At 42.5% G+C, this 18,228-nt stretch overlaps 6 protein-coding genes across 6 annotated transcripts; 2 read left to right on the top strand and 4 right to left on the bottom strand.

The window, feature by feature from the left end:
- Window positions 1-650: 650 nt before the first annotated feature.
- On the top strand, window positions 651-1,621 carry EAE97_008358 (uncharacterized protein; the record flags this gene model as incomplete). Its single annotated transcript, XM_038878872.1, has 2 exons — window positions 651-1,426; window positions 1,522-1,621. The coding sequence occupies 2 exons, from the start codon at window positions 651-653 to the stop codon at window positions 1,619-1,621; spliced, it is 876 nt and encodes a 291-aa protein (XP_038730552.1).
- A 491-nt stretch (window positions 1,622-2,112) lies between these two features.
- EAE97_008357 (uncharacterized protein) lies at window positions 2,113-4,857 on the bottom strand (the record flags this gene model as incomplete). The annotated part of the gene is made up of 4 exons (XM_038878871.1): window positions 2,113-2,510; window positions 2,569-3,150; window positions 3,229-4,630; window positions 4,717-4,857. The coding sequence occupies 4 exons, from the start codon at window positions 4,855-4,857 to the stop codon at window positions 2,113-2,115; spliced, it is 2,523 nt and encodes an 840-aa protein (XP_038730551.1).
- Window positions 4,858-5,641: 784 nt separating this feature from the next.
- EAE97_008356 (uncharacterized protein) lies at window positions 5,642-6,787 on the bottom strand (the record flags this gene model as incomplete). Its single annotated transcript, XM_038878870.1, has 1 exon — window positions 5,642-6,787. The coding sequence occupies one exon, from the start codon at window positions 6,785-6,787 to the stop codon at window positions 5,642-5,644; it is 1,146 nt and encodes a 381-aa protein (XP_038730550.1).
- A 1,316-nt stretch (window positions 6,788-8,103) lies between these two features.
- EAE97_008355 (uncharacterized protein) lies at window positions 8,104-9,943 on the top strand (the record flags this gene model as incomplete). Its single annotated transcript, XM_038878869.1, has 3 exons — window positions 8,104-8,379; window positions 8,430-9,859; window positions 9,925-9,943. 3 exons carry the CDS (start codon window positions 8,104-8,106, stop codon window positions 9,941-9,943), a joined length of 1,725 nt encoding a protein of 574 aa, XP_038730549.1.
- Window positions 9,944-10,879: 936 nt separating this feature from the next.
- EAE97_008354 (uncharacterized protein) lies at window positions 10,880-11,071 on the bottom strand (the record flags this gene model as incomplete). The annotated part of the gene is made up of 1 exon (XM_038878868.1): window positions 10,880-11,071. The coding sequence occupies one exon, from the start codon at window positions 11,069-11,071 to the stop codon at window positions 10,880-10,882; it is 192 nt and encodes a 63-aa protein (XP_038730548.1).
- A 5,503-nt stretch (window positions 11,072-16,574) lies between these two features.
- EAE97_008353 (uncharacterized protein) lies at window positions 16,575-17,984 on the bottom strand (the record flags this gene model as incomplete). Its single annotated transcript, XM_038878867.1, has 4 exons — window positions 16,575-16,801; window positions 16,852-17,755; window positions 17,805-17,842; window positions 17,915-17,984. The coding sequence occupies 4 exons, from the start codon at window positions 17,982-17,984 to the stop codon at window positions 16,575-16,577; spliced, it is 1,239 nt and encodes a 412-aa protein (XP_038730547.1).
- Between the last annotated feature and the right edge of the window lie 244 nt (window positions 17,985-18,228).

Genomic DNA, 18,228 nt, shown 5'->3' with positions numbered 1-18,228 from the left:
GCCGCACTCCCACACACCATTGGAATTGTGATGTTTGCATCGATGTCGCCTCAACCATACTCACATACCAATTGATACATAGTAGACTACTACCACAAATGTTGTGCAAATGCGGTCAATCATATATAGACTCATCATGTGATATCCCAAATTCATCAAGTTCTCCAAGATTCCTCGAGGCAATTTCTTTCTCCGAATGTCCATACTCGGGTCTACGAACAATTCACGCCCCCCCCTCCAATATCATACTCTGTTGAGTTGCCCGCAAGCATCAAATATCAAACAAAGGGAAACATTGAGTTTTCGACCAGCACATCTTCCTGGCAATTCCGAAATTCACATAAAAAAATCATTGGATAGTCTCTGAACAAAGAAGTCGATCAAATCCACGAATCAGGACAAAGAAAATGAACTCGAAAGATGTAGAAGCGTGCTCGCTTTAATGAGAGCTCACATCATGTCATCGTGAACTTCATTTCATCCTAATTTATTTCGATGGTTTGATTCCTAAATTTTACTGTTATCTCGATTCTCAGTACAATGCGAAGTTTCGTGCAGACGGCTCTCCAACGATAGCGAAATCGAGTTGCCAATCCAATACGAGAAAGCTTCATTCCTCACCGTTTAAACCCCCTCAAATTACCATCAGGATGCCGTATACACTTCCCTCAACCGCAGATGCCACCTTGATAATTAATCGACCGCGACCCCCCACTTGGGTATTCCTCCCGCCTTCTGACGAACCAGAATCAACCTCAGATTCGGATACTCTCCCTCCTTATCCTCCCCCTCCTACTCGTCCACCACCCCGCACTCCACTTACACCACCGGCTCCAATTCACGTTTCCCCTCCAACTACTTCGAATTCCAATCGTAACTCGTATGAATGTGGCTATGACAGCACGTCCACAATCAACCGCCAGCTCAAATCATCCAGCTGGTCAAGCGAAGAACCCTCTGATATTCCACCATTCTGCAAAGCACTTTTCTTCGATTCCTTACAGACAGATTTTGATTCTCTAGCGCCGCCATCTCCTTCAATTTCCCCTTCCGTGTCCTCACCCTCGACGAAACCATCTACTCCCCAACCATGGTTCCACCCTATCTCGCACCGTCAATTCTCTAAAACTTCTGTCCCTCGAACCAGAGATCGGCCACCTTCCCTTCTCATTCAAGCTATCTCTGCTTCAGAATCTTACCACAGTTCTCGTTCTTCTCCTGATTTTAATTCTCACCAGCAACTAGAAGAGGAAGACGTGAATGATTGGGTAATAATACCACCAGATATCTACTCACTTTCATCATCGCCATCTCCACCATCTCATTCCGCTGCGCCAGTTTTGCATAGGAATGGAACAATCATAAGAGAAGAATCCAGAGGTACTGAAGACAAAATGAGTACATTGGGATATTTATTTAGCTTTTTGTATGTATCCAAAACTTTAATCCTTCACTTAAGATGATCAACTGGGAAACATAATCTGGGGACAGAATGAAGATTGTACTGACAACTGGAGCCAGGGTGTCAACGAAAGGGTATAATTCAACAGAAACCTTGAAACCTGCTCACCAAGAGGACAAGGACAATGGTGGAGGGTGCACAGAAGACCTTAGTCTTTGAAATCTTACCCGCGAAAACATCATCTACATTAGAGAGGTGAAGGTAGTATAGCAATAACAAGGAGTAAATGGGAAGTATTAAATATGTCAATACATGTTTGATTATGCAAATGGCCGATTTAACATACGGAGATGCTAGAGATCTCATTTGCTTCCATGGAGATTTGGAGCAAGAACAGAAAACTGGAATGCGATAGTTTATGAACATCTATATGCATACTGAAACTTGAATTCTAATCATTGCGCCGTTATTGCAGCACTGCCAGGTACTATTAATGATTAATTATGCATGTAAAACAGTAGCATGACTAAGAAGTTGTAGATAATCCATTTCCATTTGACCAAAATATAGAAATACCCGCATGGCCCTCAAATACTTTCCATCCACCGCCTACCAAGACATTGCAACCCAAAGGACTAATTGAGCATACAGTTCATGACCTAGACGCCTGACCCATATTTCCATTTCCATATTCCTTTCCCACACATTCACTATTGCTTCTGCACCTTGGCCAAACCCTCTCCTTCTCTCCTAACCACTTTTCTAGGCAAGATCATCACCTTCCTACTTAACAATTCTCTCAGCTCCTTGCTAATAACCTTTGGTCTCTCAGGCATGTCTTCCAATTCCCCATTGGTTGGCTTCTTTCCTTTGTCCTTTCTTACACCCTCGATCGTACCTGTTCCCATATCTGTACCACTTGATGCGCTGGTAGAGCCAGATGGCTCAGCAACTTGTGACATACTTTGAGTAGCACGTTGCCTAAGAGATGGCTTTGGGAAATTTGACTTTTTATCAATAGCCTCGACTGTTCTCTGGAAGCGACGGAACAATGCTTCTGCACGAACAAGAGTAGATTCCAAATCAATCTGGTTGGATAATTCATTAACTATGTCTCGTCAGTATTTTGCACCCTTGAATCTTATGCCGTGAATATGAAAACATACCATATTTTAATACTTCATCGAAATATTGCAGATGTGTCATGATCACATCCCGATGTTTCTCTAAAATTGCTAAAGCAATGAAAAGATGGAAGCCTTGACTTAAGTAATCCGTCCATAATACCTCCCAAAGATGTAGAACATCTAACCATGCAAATTCACGCTTATACCAGACGAGTAACATGCGGAAGAAGAAAAAGAAATTAGTACTATCTGCGCTTTGAAGGTGGAGATAAAGCTTGGGATCCATAAGTTGGACAAGGTGATCGAGAGTGAGAAGCTGAGAACGCATTCCTGATTGATCCCGGAGAAAATTACGTTCCATACGCTCCATGAAATGTTGAAACCCCCAGAAAGCGATAGCATCGTCTTGCATGACAGCATATATTGGAGCGAGAAGGTCGGACATGCCTTGCACATAACCAAGGTCGCGATTAAATTCGTTGTAGGTTAGAAGCATATCTTTCATTTGCTCCAAATGAACATTGGTACCCACGTCAGCAAATGGTGAGTTTGGGTCTGGATGTGGCGTATCTTCTCCTGCGTATAATGGGATGTTACGATCTGTCCTATGAACATCTTTCTCTATCGTGTGAACCCCAAGAAATGGGATATGTCAGCCTTTTCAAGTCTTCAGAAAGATAGGATATTAAGTTCTATTACCTATTCGATTTTTCTGTTCTCGCCACCACTCCCCTTCTTCTCCTTCACCACCCAAGTCGATTAAACGGTCCCACCAAGCACCTTTCAATTTCACATATTCATCTCGTAAAGCTGCCATGACTGCCTTTCTCTCATCTGCTGAAGAATCCCATTCATAAACACCAAGCAAAAACAACCAGGCTTCTTTTCTAACTCCATCTTCTGGGTCGAGTCCACCATGAAATATCCTTTCTTTAACCTCATCTACGGTAACAGATAATCTGCCAGTCCGTTGATCGAAAAACTTGTTCCATTCCCTAAATGTTACGGGCTTCCTCTGTTCCCTCATAGTCAAAGAACCCATTTCTGTTTCCAATAACTCGAAATCGCCCACATCTGTCTCCTCCATTTCTAAAACATCTCTGGCTGTCCATATCCTTTGATTCTTATCCCTCTCACTCTGCTCTGCGATACCCATAGCCCATCGCGCTAAGTATATCCTAGCACTATCAAACTCCTCTTGTATTGTTTGAACTTCCGGATTTTTCATGAACCTCCTAACCTGTGGCGGTACTTTTGGGTTTTCAACAATTGAATCGGCCGTCCTTCTCGTGAATGTCGTAACCTTACTAAATTTCTCCATCAGATTCCACCCTGCTTCCTTTACAAACTTCGTAACTGGATCCATCCCAGCGTCTCTCTGCGCACTTCTATATGAACTCGAACCTGTACCGGCAGCACTTCCAACTCTGGCACCACTGCTTGATGGTCTCCTCACCGGCGCAGATGTGACCGGTTTGTCCCCAAACGCTTCCTTGTCTTCAGCCGAAGGCTCCACCAAGTAAATGTTAGGTTCTGCACCACTTCTTTCAATCTCAACATATCGTCTCAGCCACCTTAACACCTCATCACCACCCCAAAACATCTCTCCATTCGCGCCAAATGGATCGAATGATTCCCTCGTCCTCTTCTTCTTTTGTAAAATTGTGGATTGACATTCCGAGTCATGAAAGAATAGTGCAGGGAAGGAATCTCCTGCTCGAGAGTTTATTATGACACTCCCAAACCACCATCCTAAGCTCGGTGGTCGTACGAGAAGGCTATAAATCTGCGAGACGGGTATCGCGAAGGCATAATGACCGACGGATCCAGAATGGGTGGTGGTGGTTGGAGGAGGTGGTACGAGATATGATTGCTTAGGTGGAGAATCGTCTTCTGCAAGATCAACCTTCACATAGGTATTCAAGGAATCCCCAAGAGATGATTCTGGAAGCCATGCCAGGAGTAAGGAGGCGGAGGTCTTAGATTTTGCATCTTTAGAGGAGGAAGATGTAGGACGCGGGCCTGGAGTTAACTTTTGTTGCAGTAGAGCTATGTATCCGGGTATGTTATCTTTCGCGGATGGAGTAGGATGAATATAAACCTGTAGTTGTGGTTGTGATGTTAGTAACAAGTTGCTTGAACGACCCCGCACTTTGCTTGAAACGTCGAGCTGATGGAAACAATTACCTTGCTCTTGGAAAACAGTAACTTGACCCCTCTACCCGATTCTGTGTATGTAACGGTATTATAGTCGCCCTCCTCGTCGTCGCTCAGAGCATAGAAGCTATTCGGCGATGCCGGTCTTGCGGGGCCAGAAGACGACGTCATTGCCACGATAATGGGAATTTTGAGAGTCTCACTGAAGTTGCAGTCAAGCCGAATTTTAGTTAAATAGCTTCAAGTATCACGAAGTATTAAGTTGACAGCGACGGTATGAAAAACATTATATCTTGAGGTTGTATCGTACTTTAGTTTGTGGCTTTGATAGTAGTAATATGACGCGATTGTCTCGTCCTAGAATCATGGTTTGATTTGGTGTTTGCGCGGCAGGCGACTTTAACCATCTCGTGATCCTGTGCCACATTCACATGAAAATCAACATTTTCGATATTCTTTCTCATTGGAAACATTCAATATATTTTCTAGGTGAGAAGGCATACGATCACAGCTATTTTAATAATTTGGACTATAGATGGTGTTAAAACGAGCCGAATGAGAATTCTGGCTTTGCAGGCTGGTAGCAAGTAATCTGACCATCGATGAAGCTTTAATCTAGGAAAGAAGGCTTCAAATTGATTATTGCCCATAATGTTGTCCATTCCCTTTCGCTGGAAGTATGAGAAGTATCTCTCGCGTTGATGCTATAAACATTGTTATCTTACCAAAAGAACTTTGCAGATGCAACGGACGAAATAGGGACCACCAGTGGACAGACCTCATCCATCCATCCATCCATCCATCCATGCAGACGGCGAATTCGTGATACAAGACATGATTCCTATGTTTCTTGTTGGTCAAATGCATAGAACCACAGTTTCCAGAAACCAAAGCTATTACAGATCGAATTTATACTCGAAGCCAGGTTACGAGCGAATCATCTCATCTGTTCTTTTCAATGCATTGCGAAAACAGTCTTCTCTTGAGGGTGTTGCCGTTGATGAGTTTGACTATTTTCATTACTCATCAATCCATCCACGAAACATTCTCCTACAAAATTGTAGTGTCCAATTTCGAGAGTTCGGTATCCTGATATTTTGCTTTCTAGAATGGTTGAGATTTTGGCATCTAGGTATTTGATAGGGAGTTCTTGTCTTGGGGCCCTCGGATTATTCCACCAGCGAGAGAGATGGAGCAATGTTTTCCAAGATCTCCATCCTTTTCCAGACTTCATATTCGTCGATGGAATTGGCCTGAGAATATAGGGTAGTGAACTCCCGATGAACTGACAAACAATATCACCAGTTTGTGTCCCTACTGGTACCAAACAACACGTACCTCCAAGCGTTTCGGCATATCTTCGACTGTATATCAAGGGATGTAAGCGATTGAAAAGTTCCAAAACAGTACTTGGAAGCTTTGTATCTTTCCACTCATTCCACAGTATTCGACCAACTCTGCCTTCGTCACTGTGCTGAATATCGCGAGGGGAGTCGGTAATTAGGTTTATCAAGCCTATTTTGTAGCCCACGCAAGCAAGGACTCCTTGATCTTCGAGATATGCACTATTCGAGACGGCACTTTTTGATTTATCAAGAGGTTCAACCCAGTCAACAATCTTTTGTTTGTATTTTGCACGGGTTGTCCAGTCTGGCGCCCATGATGGCATCCATGATGGTACAGTATGGTAGACATGATTGGAATATTGTTCTGCATGACTCAAAACGTCATAATTCTTGTCAGTCTCAATGAGATAGTTGACAACGTCTGAATATACTTGGCGAGGCGATTTTTCATAACTTATCGCAAATGGCTGTGTACCTTTCGGTCTTTTAGCAATGCCAGAGAGTGCATAGATCATGTCTCGACTGTCTGAGGCCATACAACCTCTCTTGGTCACAAGAAGATCAAGGAGATTCAATCTTTTTCCATCTTCAGGTATATGGGATGGAGCGCACAGTGGTAGTGGTGATTTCCCGTCATTTCCAAGTGACTTTTGATATTCAAGTCGTTCCCAATAGAAACTTTCAAGACGATTCTTGATCAAATTATCATACCCTGCACCAAAATAGCTTGTGCTAGTACTCACGACTACAATCATAGCGTAGTAAAAATCATCCCATGGAACTTTTATTATTTCGCATTGTATCCATATCCGATTGGATACGATTATCTCTTGATAGATCCATACCCGGCTCCAATATGGACGCTAAAGAACTTCAGATGCTAAATTTCTGATTTCGTCTTGACTCATTCCCCAAGATTGGGTAAGATTTGGCAATGTTAAAGTCTCTTTTGTCATGTCTACTAACCCTTTATATTTCGAATCGCTTATCGCATGAAAGATACTCCCTGACCGTTCACTTGATTCACCAAGGAAAACAACGGTATTGCAGGCTGCAGAGTAAATCGACCGCATGTGAGTCACATGCCTGTTTCTCTCTTCAATGTCAGATTGATTGATACATACACCATCGGTCCAAAGACGAACAGTCTCTGTCTGATGTCTTAGACGTCTTAGAGCGGTCTCTAAATTTCGTGTTATAGACAAAGATTTCCCATCGACTTCTATCGTCCGTTGATCCTGCGTGTCGCCCCATGTGTAGGAAAGTGCTATGAATTTTTCAGAGTCTCGTTTTGGAATTCCGAAAGACCAGCGACTTTCAATCATCGAACAACGAATTGCCGATGTTATGCAAAGAGAGGGCTTAAGTAATATAAGACGAATTGAGTTGAGTGGACCCACAAGCGGTTTGTAGATGTATGATGAGTTTCTAGTAATGAGAGGTGGTATATAAGATAATGAGGTTCTCTTAATGATGGTACGCATTGTGTTTCCTTCCATACGGAATTCTTATATAAGGGGGTGGTTATCATATTGTTTGTTGATGGCGCGTAGGGATACAAACGAGCCTCCTCGTCAGGTTTGCCGCAGAGTTCTTATCTAATGAACATGGGGGACTTTAAGTCGAGGGTTTCACTGTAAAATAGCTCACCGTTGAAGTCCTTCGTATAGGTTCACGATCTGTGAGTGTGTAATCGTAGTGCTAGCATTAAGGTGTATAATGATAGTAGACAAAGTTATGAGAAATTGGATGCTCTGTATAGTATATCATATTTAGAAGATGTTTTTCGTGTTCGTTTCAGGATTCTACTGCAATATATTTAGGTACCAGCTAATAAATCCCAGTGAGACTCATCATTGCAGTTTTATTTGTAGCCAAATCGAACTTGAAAACAGACTAGCTCACCGGGAGCGGGGTAGCATTTTCCGGCGGAACAGACAAACCAAATGTGCAAATCTTTACGATAGTCCTCGCGAGCTTGTGGGATTCCATGGGCACTATGTTTATTGTCTCGGCCTTTTTAATCAATTGAAATCCTAATCGAGGAATTACTCAAAGTTGATGCTTGTCAATGCTTCGAAGTGTACCTTCAAGGTCCAGGCACTTACGGCACAATGTCATTTATCGCAGACTCAATATAATTGCTAGCCGGAGAGTTTATTCTTCATCAGCTCGACCTGCCATTCCCTCAATATCCACCGGTCAATCTAGAAATTCGAAGACCTTTCTGCATACAAAGGCGGAAAGTCGAAATGAGTTTGTAGACGATACAATATATGCGCTTTCCACGGCGTCTGGCAGAGCCGGCATAGCTATCATACGTATATCTGGCACCGCATGCCTCGATGTACGGTACCTTCCTTTCACTTGATGAGTGTTTGATATTGACTATGGTAGATTTACAAAAGCTTGTGCCCATCTAAATCGATTCCAATACCACGATATGCAGCTGTTAGAACCCTATACGAACCGGCGAACTCGATTCCAAACATTCTCGACTCTGATGCTTTAGTTCTTTATTTCCCTGCGCCGAAAACCGTTACTGGTGAAGATGTCCTCGAGTTGCATGTGCATGGAGGTCCAGCTACAGTCAAAGCAGTTCTAGGCACAATTCCACAATCTGCTTCCCCTGCGAAGATCCGATATGCTGAACCTGGAGAGTTCACACGTCGTGCATTTCAGAATGATAGGCTAGACTTGGCGCAAGTGGAAGCATTGAGTGATACATTGTCTGCAGAGACAGAGCAACAGAGGCGTGCTGCTGTGCGAGGAAATTCCGGGAAGCTTGGTCGTACATATGAAGCATGGCGAGAACAATTGTTGTATGCGCGGGGGGAATTGGAGGCATTGATTGATTTTTCCGAGGACCAACATTTCGATGAATCTCCAGCAGAGCTTTTGTCAAATGTCACAGCTGAAGTTAAGATTATGTTGGAATCGATTGCCGCACATGAGTCAGCAAGTCATCGGGGTGAATTACTCAAGAAGGGAATTAGGATTGCTCTACTAGGACCACCCAATGCCGGCAAAAGCTCCTTACTAAATCAAATTGTTGGTAGAGAAGCTTCTATTGTTAGTCAAGAAGCTGGGACTACTCGAGACATTGTCGAGGTTGGTTTAGATATTCGTGGGTACCTGTGCACGTTTGCAGATACAGCCGGTTTGAGAACTCAAGCTTCACAAATTGGAAGCGCCAAGAATGACTCGATAATTGGGGATATAGAGCAAGAGGGCATTCGAAGAGCAAAAGCAAAGGCGAATGAGTCAGATCTTATTATTGCCCTCGCCAGTATAGAGTGGTCAGATAACCAGAACGGGTGGGAAATTCGCTACGATCCTGAAACATTCGATATAGCGGCTCGAGCCTCGAAATCTATGGTCGTTATTAATAAATCTGATTCAGTGACCCCTGGAATACTGTCAGAACTTATAAATGACTTCAAAAAGTCTCAGAAAGGCAGATTTGATCAATCTGCCGTTCCGTTGATGTCAATTTCATGTAAAAATGCTCAGGCACTAACGGGTAAAGGAAGTATTGGTCATTTCGTCGACGAAATGATATCTCTTTTCGGCACTATGACATCTCTTCCAACTGAACTTGAGGATTTGCTCGGTGTTACTGAACGTCAGCGCCAGCTTCTCACAGCCTGCTCAGCCCATCTATTAGACTTTGTGAATGAAGCACAAGAGCATGTCGATCATGAACAGGAAGCGGATATAGTTTTGGCGGCTGAGCATCTTAGATCCGCAGCCAATTGCTTGTCAAGAATTACAGGTAGGGGTGAGGCTGGCGATGTTGAAGAAGTTCTAGGTGTGGTTTTTGAAAAGTAAGTCATACGGATTTTTCTCTCGTATCTTGTACGTACAGTGGGCTAATTCTTTGGCCCCCCAGATTTTGTGTTGGCAAGTAGACGCGAGATGGGAATCAAGACGCATGTTCACAAATTAGACAATAGAAATAAGATGAAAATATAGATTTCATATATCTTTGCTAAGTATGAATGTTTATGTATTAATAATACAAGAAGAAGTGTGACCCAAAAGAGTGATAGAAGAAAACAAGCTCTATGTAATGCAATGCACTGTAACACCCGAGAAATGCCAAAAAGATTAGAAAACTCCATCAAATGCATCATCATGATTCATCTCTCAGCCGACGTTCCTTCAATCCCTCCAATCCCAATCTTTAAACTTTAATATCGCCCCCGGATTATGACTCCTCCAAATGGTTACCAACTTCTTTTCACCACACACCGATGTGCATGCGGCCTGCAATGCAACCAAACTCGCCAATCTGAATTGCAGCCCCAACATCCATGTTGAATCTAAGGTAATGAAGATGCGTCATGAAAAATTCCGGAATATGCTTGAAAAAAAATTGAAAAGAAGAAGAAGAAGAAGAAGAAGAAAAGCAGATAAAATGATAACTCCGTGTATATGCTGCTATGCTGATAAATCTATGCGTTGCGTTGTGAAAGAAGAGAAGAGTAGGGAAAGCAAAGGAAAACCTGTGAGGATGAAAACTTCTTGGTCTGATCTTGAAATGAATCGAAAGTATAAGAGTTGGTGGAGATGCAAATGCCGTGTAAAGGAAGAAATATATGCAAACTGAAAACTCCGGAAAGTGCTATGATATAGTCGTGAGACTAGATTTTAATGTGCTGTGTTGCCAATCTAGAAGTCTATGGTTGTATATGCCGTCTGTGCTATGCAGATAAGATGGATCGCTGAATCGCTCGAAATCAAACCGCCGAAAATGATATGGATATGATGCGATGAAGGGGTTTAACCGAATAAATGTTAATCGGATTATCCGATCACGATAAAGAAACGAGAGAAGGTAGCATCTAGTTGTATCCACCTCGTCCATCTTCTTCCTCATCATCATCTCCACGACGGAGAGAAGAGATGGTAGGACGGAAGCTGTCTTCATCTTCGTCGTTCTTATTGGGTCCATTGTAACCTCCTCGTCCGAAGTTGAGGGGAGTAGAGGAGGTGGATGTGGAGTAGGTGGTTGAGGTAGAAGTTTGTGCAGCCATTTTTAAGAATGAGTTACAATTTGATGTGATAGTAGAGTGTATTGGTACAAATGTTCGAAATTGATATCGGAGAGATTTGTCAAGTAGATGATATTGAAGTGCGTTCGACAGTAAGTTTAGGTAAGAGACTGTTTGTTTGATGTAATGTGAAACTTTGTCTTGTATTGTAGTGAAGGCTGTTGATGATGATGAAAATAAAAACCTCAACACAGGAAACGATGCCACTCTATATACTTTCCCTCTTCCTCGTCCGCGTTCTCAAGTTGTTATAACAGTATCGCATTCTCAACTCATCATGACGACAAAGCCTCACCTCATCCTCTTCTGGCCCCAGTTAGCAACTCTGGGAGTTCGAGGAGCCCACGAGACCCATGCAAATCCATATGAAATCTACGCTAACAAAACAAAATATGTATTTCAAGACAGTGAATACCTAGGTAGGTAAGAGTGTAAGAAAAATACTGCAATAAGGAATTGAGTAATGAACCTACATTAACTCCAGACAAATAACCTACCAAATCCTGACAAATCCACTCATAGCGTCTTAAAGTTCCTTAGTCTGCCCATCCATAATCCTCATTTGGTTTCGCACTTAGTTTAGTAGTCGCGAAAAACTAAGATCAAGTACACATCTGCTGCATTGTCAGATACCCAGTTGTGAGATAGTCCATAAGGTTGGGTCGGGTACTTCGCAAAGTTCTCAGCCTCCTTCGTGAACCGAGTTTTGTACGCTTTGGCTTCGCAGTTACTGTACATGGAAGAATGCAGTTGTGATTACATGTCCTGAATTCTATTTTTTGGTCTATGAGTGGAGTTTTATTGCTAAATCTTACATGTACTTTTGGCGGGGCAAGGGTCATGGTCATGGCCATCACATCACAATCCATTCCCATCCCTGAGATCCCTGAATGCCCTTTCTTTGGGACTTGGAGGAACTGTGATTATTTGGGCGCGTCTATTTAGAGAAATTCTTATAACGGTAGTATTTTGTAAAGAAAGCGGATTCACTGCGCCAAAGAAGCTTGTTGTTCAATGTCAACGAAACTCTAATCGAGTTTAAGTTCCATATTTACTATGAGTATGTATTTTGGTTGCAAATTAAAAGGAATAATCGTGAGAAGAGACGGAAAGTAACAATGCAATACAATATGCACGGAAAGTACCTTACATCTCATCTGCTCATCCACCGATCGTCCACAACACGTTTCCTTCCAGGATTGTATTGTGTTGTGTGTACGAATCTCACTCTCCGCTCTCCAATCAATCTCGATAGAAATTGGTATTTGTTCGCCTTAAGGCTACAAGGTTCTATGTTCTCCAACACGCCGGTGTATCTCAGCCCTATGATCTAATCTATCTGCAGGGGTCATTGACAGGTCGGTTATTTATATCCCAGTTCGATTGTTCGAATGAGAGCGGGTGAGAGGTTAGTTTATGTGCGGTGGGTACAAGTGTTGAAATTCATAGTCTTTCTTTTGACCAAACAGTTTGTGGCTTGTGTAATATTCATGCATGATTATTTCGAGCGTTCCACTTTCTCTCGGAAAATTTCTAATACTCAGAGAAGTAAGAGCTGTGGCACATGCGCACGATGAAAGACCATTGTTGTCTATGTTTCTTGTTTACGTGTTGCTTGGCCCGAACCTGAACTTGCAACGGCTCTTCTAATGAAAGCCAAGGCGATAAGCGCGGAACTAATCTATTTCCTAGCTAAGGGATCTCCAATGTTAAAATACTCACTTCTCAGTTACCAGACCCAAATTCTCCCAAGCCCCAAGTAAAAGGTGAAAAAACGACAAACAGGCGATAATATCCTGACCAAAACGTCGTAAGCTTACCACCATGTCTCTCGGTATCAGGCTATCTCTGTTTTCTTATGTTGAGACGATTCAAAAACAAAACGAGATGGAACTTACTTCTAACGGGACCCGTCATCTCTCATAACATTCACCGGAACTCCCAAGGAGGAAGTTCTGAAGGCTTTGATATGTGGATACATACCTGTGACTCGTCAAGATTCCCAAAAGAGTACGAGCACTTCCAGGCGCTGTGCTTTTGTGGAATCACAAGGGATTCGTACGATCATGCCAATGGGAGTTTGGTTGAGGATTCCCCGGATCGGGATTCTCACTTCATCGCAAGGTGGATATACCAGATAATATATTAAAATCACAGTGAATAATTTTTGATACTTGGAGGATCGCCGTATCTGTCCGACCTAAGAACATGGCCTTGAAGAAATCCCCACTATCTCAATGAATAATATACTTACATACACGAGATTATCTTATTAAAGTAAGTTATACTTGACAGAGCCAGACCCTAGCAGATCTTGTCTACCACAAGGCCGTTTCATGTTAGCTCGTTTCTCGTATCCAAAGACTTGACCGATTACTTGCTTGACATGGTTTGGCAGTTACCGTGCATACAAGCGATGTGTGTATGGGAAGTTCCCCGACCCCGAGTTCGCGTCATTTCATGACCGTCGCTAATAATGAACAGGCCTATAATTTTTAGATGGGAGTGTTGAGTCATTTTGGATAACCTCGCTGTACTTACGTTGCGTAAAGCATAGATTTCTAGGTTACTGTAGATTTATTCGGAAGGGGAACTCCTACGTGTCTCTCTGTCGAGCTCGCGAGGTTATTCTAGTATTCACTAAATGGAAACAACAGTCATATAGAATGTGCCGATTCTTGGCTTTTTTAATGACTAAGAGAGTTCCGGAAATTTAGATCTTTTTGTTGCTTATTGTAATCTGTCTAACCTGATATTCGTGAACGCACCCCTCCCCTCATCGTCGCCCCTGAATCTCAAACGACACACGGCTGTTGCCGAATGTTTCTCGTCCTTTCCGCACTCTCTCCGTCTAGAAACCAACTCGAAAGCTTTGTTCATTGAACAAACTTGACAACAATTTGACGAATGAACACATAAGATGATGATGGTGATTGTTGGAGAGGCTGGCTGGTATGGGGCTCTGGCTGAGTAAACATCGTCATGAATAAGCAAGTAGGTGATGAATAGGTCATCAACTTAGCACTGCCTTCTCCTGTCCACCGAGAACCACCGAGTCAGTCGTGTTCAGTTTGAGAAATGCGCGATACAGTGACAAATGATTTGGACAATTTGACGAAATTCAAGCTTTGGAGATCATAACGGGCATCACGGCATCGCGCTGTAGCTTTTCAGCTAATTTATTAATCATTAGTAGTCTACTGTGACAAATTCGTCCCTCCAAGCCCTGAATTCAAGGTTCCTAGACAGCCATTCCGCGACGTACAAAGGCAGGAATTCCATTGGAAACAAGATCATATAGTATCCTCTCTATCAAAATGCTCACCGATGGGTTCCTCCGAATCTTATTCAAAACTATCTCGTAGTACACAGCTCACCGCAGTGAGCAGCCAGGTCTCCACAACGATGGAACGTTACCTCGTGATATAGATCATGCTTGAAGCGACACGTTTTGGGGGGGGATTAAAAAAGTTTTAGGGCTTATCGGCAGTTCAAAGCCTGGGCAAATCCCAATAAAATTAGTGGGTGCCAGAAGGATGGAAGAAAATCAGAGCTGGGAAATGTTTTGGATTGCGAAAAAAGGATTGATAGGTTACGGATGTCATCAATTAGCGCCCGCGACAAATTAGAGAATCGAAACCTGAGTGAAAGTGACGCCAAGCCTCGTCTGATTGAAATAATCTCTGTTTGTTTTCTATTAATAGAGTTCAAGGGATAATTATGTAGTTATTGGTAGATACTAGATACCTTTTGGAGCAAATTAGTAAGGGCAAGAATAGATATCAAATCTGGCGAATCCAAGTTCCTGATTGTCGATCAATTTCATTCTTCCATTCATAGATCATATAACCCAAGGATCGTGCTATATTATACACCAGAAATAATCATTCAAAATGTACGTTAGATATGATGCTATCCGAGGAGTCATCCGGTGGGTTATCATATTGTGAGATCTTACACTGGAGATTTATCATAATCACATCTGGGAGAAAGAGGTAGGAACAAAACGTGAGTCTAACCGAATATCAAATTACAATAGCGACAGCTGCGCAACTTTCGCGACATCAAACGGAGATAGATGTGTGTGTATACATTTTTCTCATATTCTAAATGGGAAATTACAATACAGATCTAGCCAGATCTTTATTTGCGCCGTCAATTCGCCCATTCAACCCTCAAAAGTATCGTGTGCCGAAAATTGGGGGCTGAATCGATATATCCCAGCCACTCACCCTTCCTAATCAATTTAGGAAATCTTACGAAAACATTCCTGAGGGTGGATCAATAACCGAGCAGAGTGATGGGAGCATACGGTATATACATTAAATTCGTTCCTTCCAATAAATAACGGCGCGGTACTTCTCGTATCAAGCTTCGTATGCTAAAGATTCGGTACCTAGCACTTCTTTCCCCTGTCATATAGATCTTACATAGCCATTCTAACCATCAAGTAGTGCTGGATGACAGCAGTGGTCCAAAAACTGCGATATGGAGTGCAGACAGCATGATGCAGAAGAAGGCTTACAGAAGAGACCAAGAAAGCCCAGAGATGACAGTACCTTTCCTTAGCATAAGCATTCATAATTTCTTGCCATCTGGCGTGTTGAAAAGTCATTGCATGTGTGAATACAACTGATAGCCCCCACAGTTGAGGCTCGTTCGCTTCCATATTGAGTTACGTGGGAGAGGAACCTTGTTGACATGCGTACGGAAGGCACGGAAAGGGTGTGCAACCACAAGCTAGAAGGGAAATACTAGCATTTGACTTGGCCTCGTAGCTCGACTTCATGAATGAGGTTGAGGAGAAATCCGGGACTCTTGGGAGTTGCTTTCTAAGAGGAGGTATTGTCAGATTTCTGCGGGATACGGGGGGGGGACACGTTTTTAATCATGGGGGTTTCATGATTAGTATACATGAATGCAGTACGAGGTTAGAGTGATGGGAAATAATAAGATAAGGCTGTGTTCTTGATGTCTAGAACAAGGGATGGTATTTCCATGGATTCGGATGTAAACAAAATCATGTGGGGGTCAGTAAGCAGGAGAATTGTTGCGGTGAATTCTTTCATGTTTAATTCTTACTCCTTCCATATATTTAATAGGTCTCCGAGTAACAAACTACATTGGAGAATAATATATTTGTACAGGAATGAAATGTAAGAGTCATACCGGACGGAGATGCTCGGATAATGCTACCTAATTAATATAGTTTAGAAGATGATTGCTCTTACTTCTACGAATTGAGAGATGCATGCGTCAATAAAGATTTGACTAGCGAAAGAATATATGATACAAGGACCAGGCGTTAGTTTCGAGGATTCTGGATATTTGGAATAAAGTCTACATTTTAGGATTCTGGAGCCTTTCTCCTGAAAATAAATGATAAAATTGGTTATGATCGTTGGTTAGCAAATCCCAAATCCATTATCTCTCATACCAGTAACATGCAGCATTTCTGGATGTTGTCGAAGGTAGTGAATAATGATCATGACTGCATTCTCAAAGCGTTTTTGAACACTGGGCTTTCTAATACCTTCGACCAGTCGTGTAGCATTGTTGTATTGATAACACTGAGATGTACTTCCTCGCCAGCTCTAGCAATCATCTCTTCTTCATATTTAGCAATGGCAGAGCTTTGACAAGAATCTGCTTTGAGTAATTTGACAAGATTTCCGGCATCAGTGATGGAATGATTGAGACCTTGACCGCGTTCTATCGACAGATTAGTTTATTTTTTTTTCAAGTAGAGGACTGGCACTCACGGTAAGTCATTGGATGAGCAGAGTCACCAGCCAACGTCACTCTTCCATTTCTATTATCCCATCGATGAGTTTCTTCTCTCGGGTCCCACACCGCGAGTCCAAAATACCAAACTGGTTGATCTTCGGGTAACCATTCAAATGCACTTTTCCAAGGCTCCGCATACCCCTTGGCCATTTCTCGAACTTGTCTTAACCTTGCCGCATTATCAAATATTTTAGATTCTGCATCTTGAATTTCAATACTTGAATTCCAAGAGATAAAAAAGAAGAACGTCCAACTTTCTGGCTTGTCCGGATCTGGAGCATCTTGCAAACCAAAGAATGCCATCAGATTATCGGGGTGAGGTGCAGCCAGGAAGAGAGGATGAAATGAGCGAAGGTGAAGAGCCTGCTCTCGAGTATATTTTGCTTGCACAAACGAAGCAGCATATGGAAGTCGTGTATTCAACGATTGTTCAGGCCCTAGAAGTAGTCTTCTAACAGCTGATCTTGCACCGTCCGTACCAACTACCAATCTGCCAGTTATATGTTGACCATCATCAAAGACACAAGTAGTACTTTTTCCATCATTCGCAAATATTATATCCTTTAATCTTTTGTTCCAACTGATGTCGAGATCTTGGGTCAACAGTGCACGAAGTTTGGATCGTCGTAGTCGATGGAAGTATGGAATCTCTGGAGCAAACATAACATCTCCCGTTGAGCCATTAAGAAATGAAAGGGTATCAAGGGGTTTCGTGGGTGTATGTGGATCGACTTGACAAGATTGTAGTTTGGGAAGGGCAGATTCGGGTATCAAGGTCTTCAAGGCATCCATTCCCCAATGAAATCCCATGTTCCAATCCCGTTGACCAGGAATTGATATGCCAGCATTTTTTTCGAATACAATTGTTGGAATTCCTGCCTGGCATTGCAATTAGCAGTTGCGCGTTGCTAGATTGTGGTATACCAACTTTACGAAGTCCTTGTGCTATGGCAAGGCCAGTACACCCTGAGACAACATAAAATAGTGAGCAAGTGCTTGATACGCAAGGACCATTCTTAGGGCCAAATTTGGACCTACCTGCTCCAATTATAATTACGGGGTTGGGGTCGGATGAACCTAGCGGAGAATCTTGAAAATTTTCCCCCATAACTTTATTGAGATGATGATGATACAAAGAGGAAATGAAATTGGGAATAAAAATTTGAAGGGTAGTAAAAGCTCGGCGATGAGAGTCTCTTATATAATTCACCGTTATTGTGGAGGAAAAACCACGTCCCTGGGACTAATCTATCTTTGATAATTGTTTACTTACATCGGGACCCAATGAAGCAACATTTTTGCGTTAGTAGATCAATCTAGATCGTGATTGGATTTGATTTGGAAACCCCGAT

Source organism: Botrytis byssoidea (assembly GCF_014898295.1).
Source record: "Botrytis byssoidea strain MUCL 94 chromosome Unknown BBYS_017, whole genome shotgun sequence".
NCBI classification, from domain to species: domain Eukaryota; kingdom Fungi; phylum Ascomycota; class Leotiomycetes; order Helotiales; family Sclerotiniaceae; genus Botrytis; species Botrytis byssoidea.
Note: the sequence above shows the minus strand (reverse complement) of the source record. Positions and strands in the feature narration are given on the sequence as shown.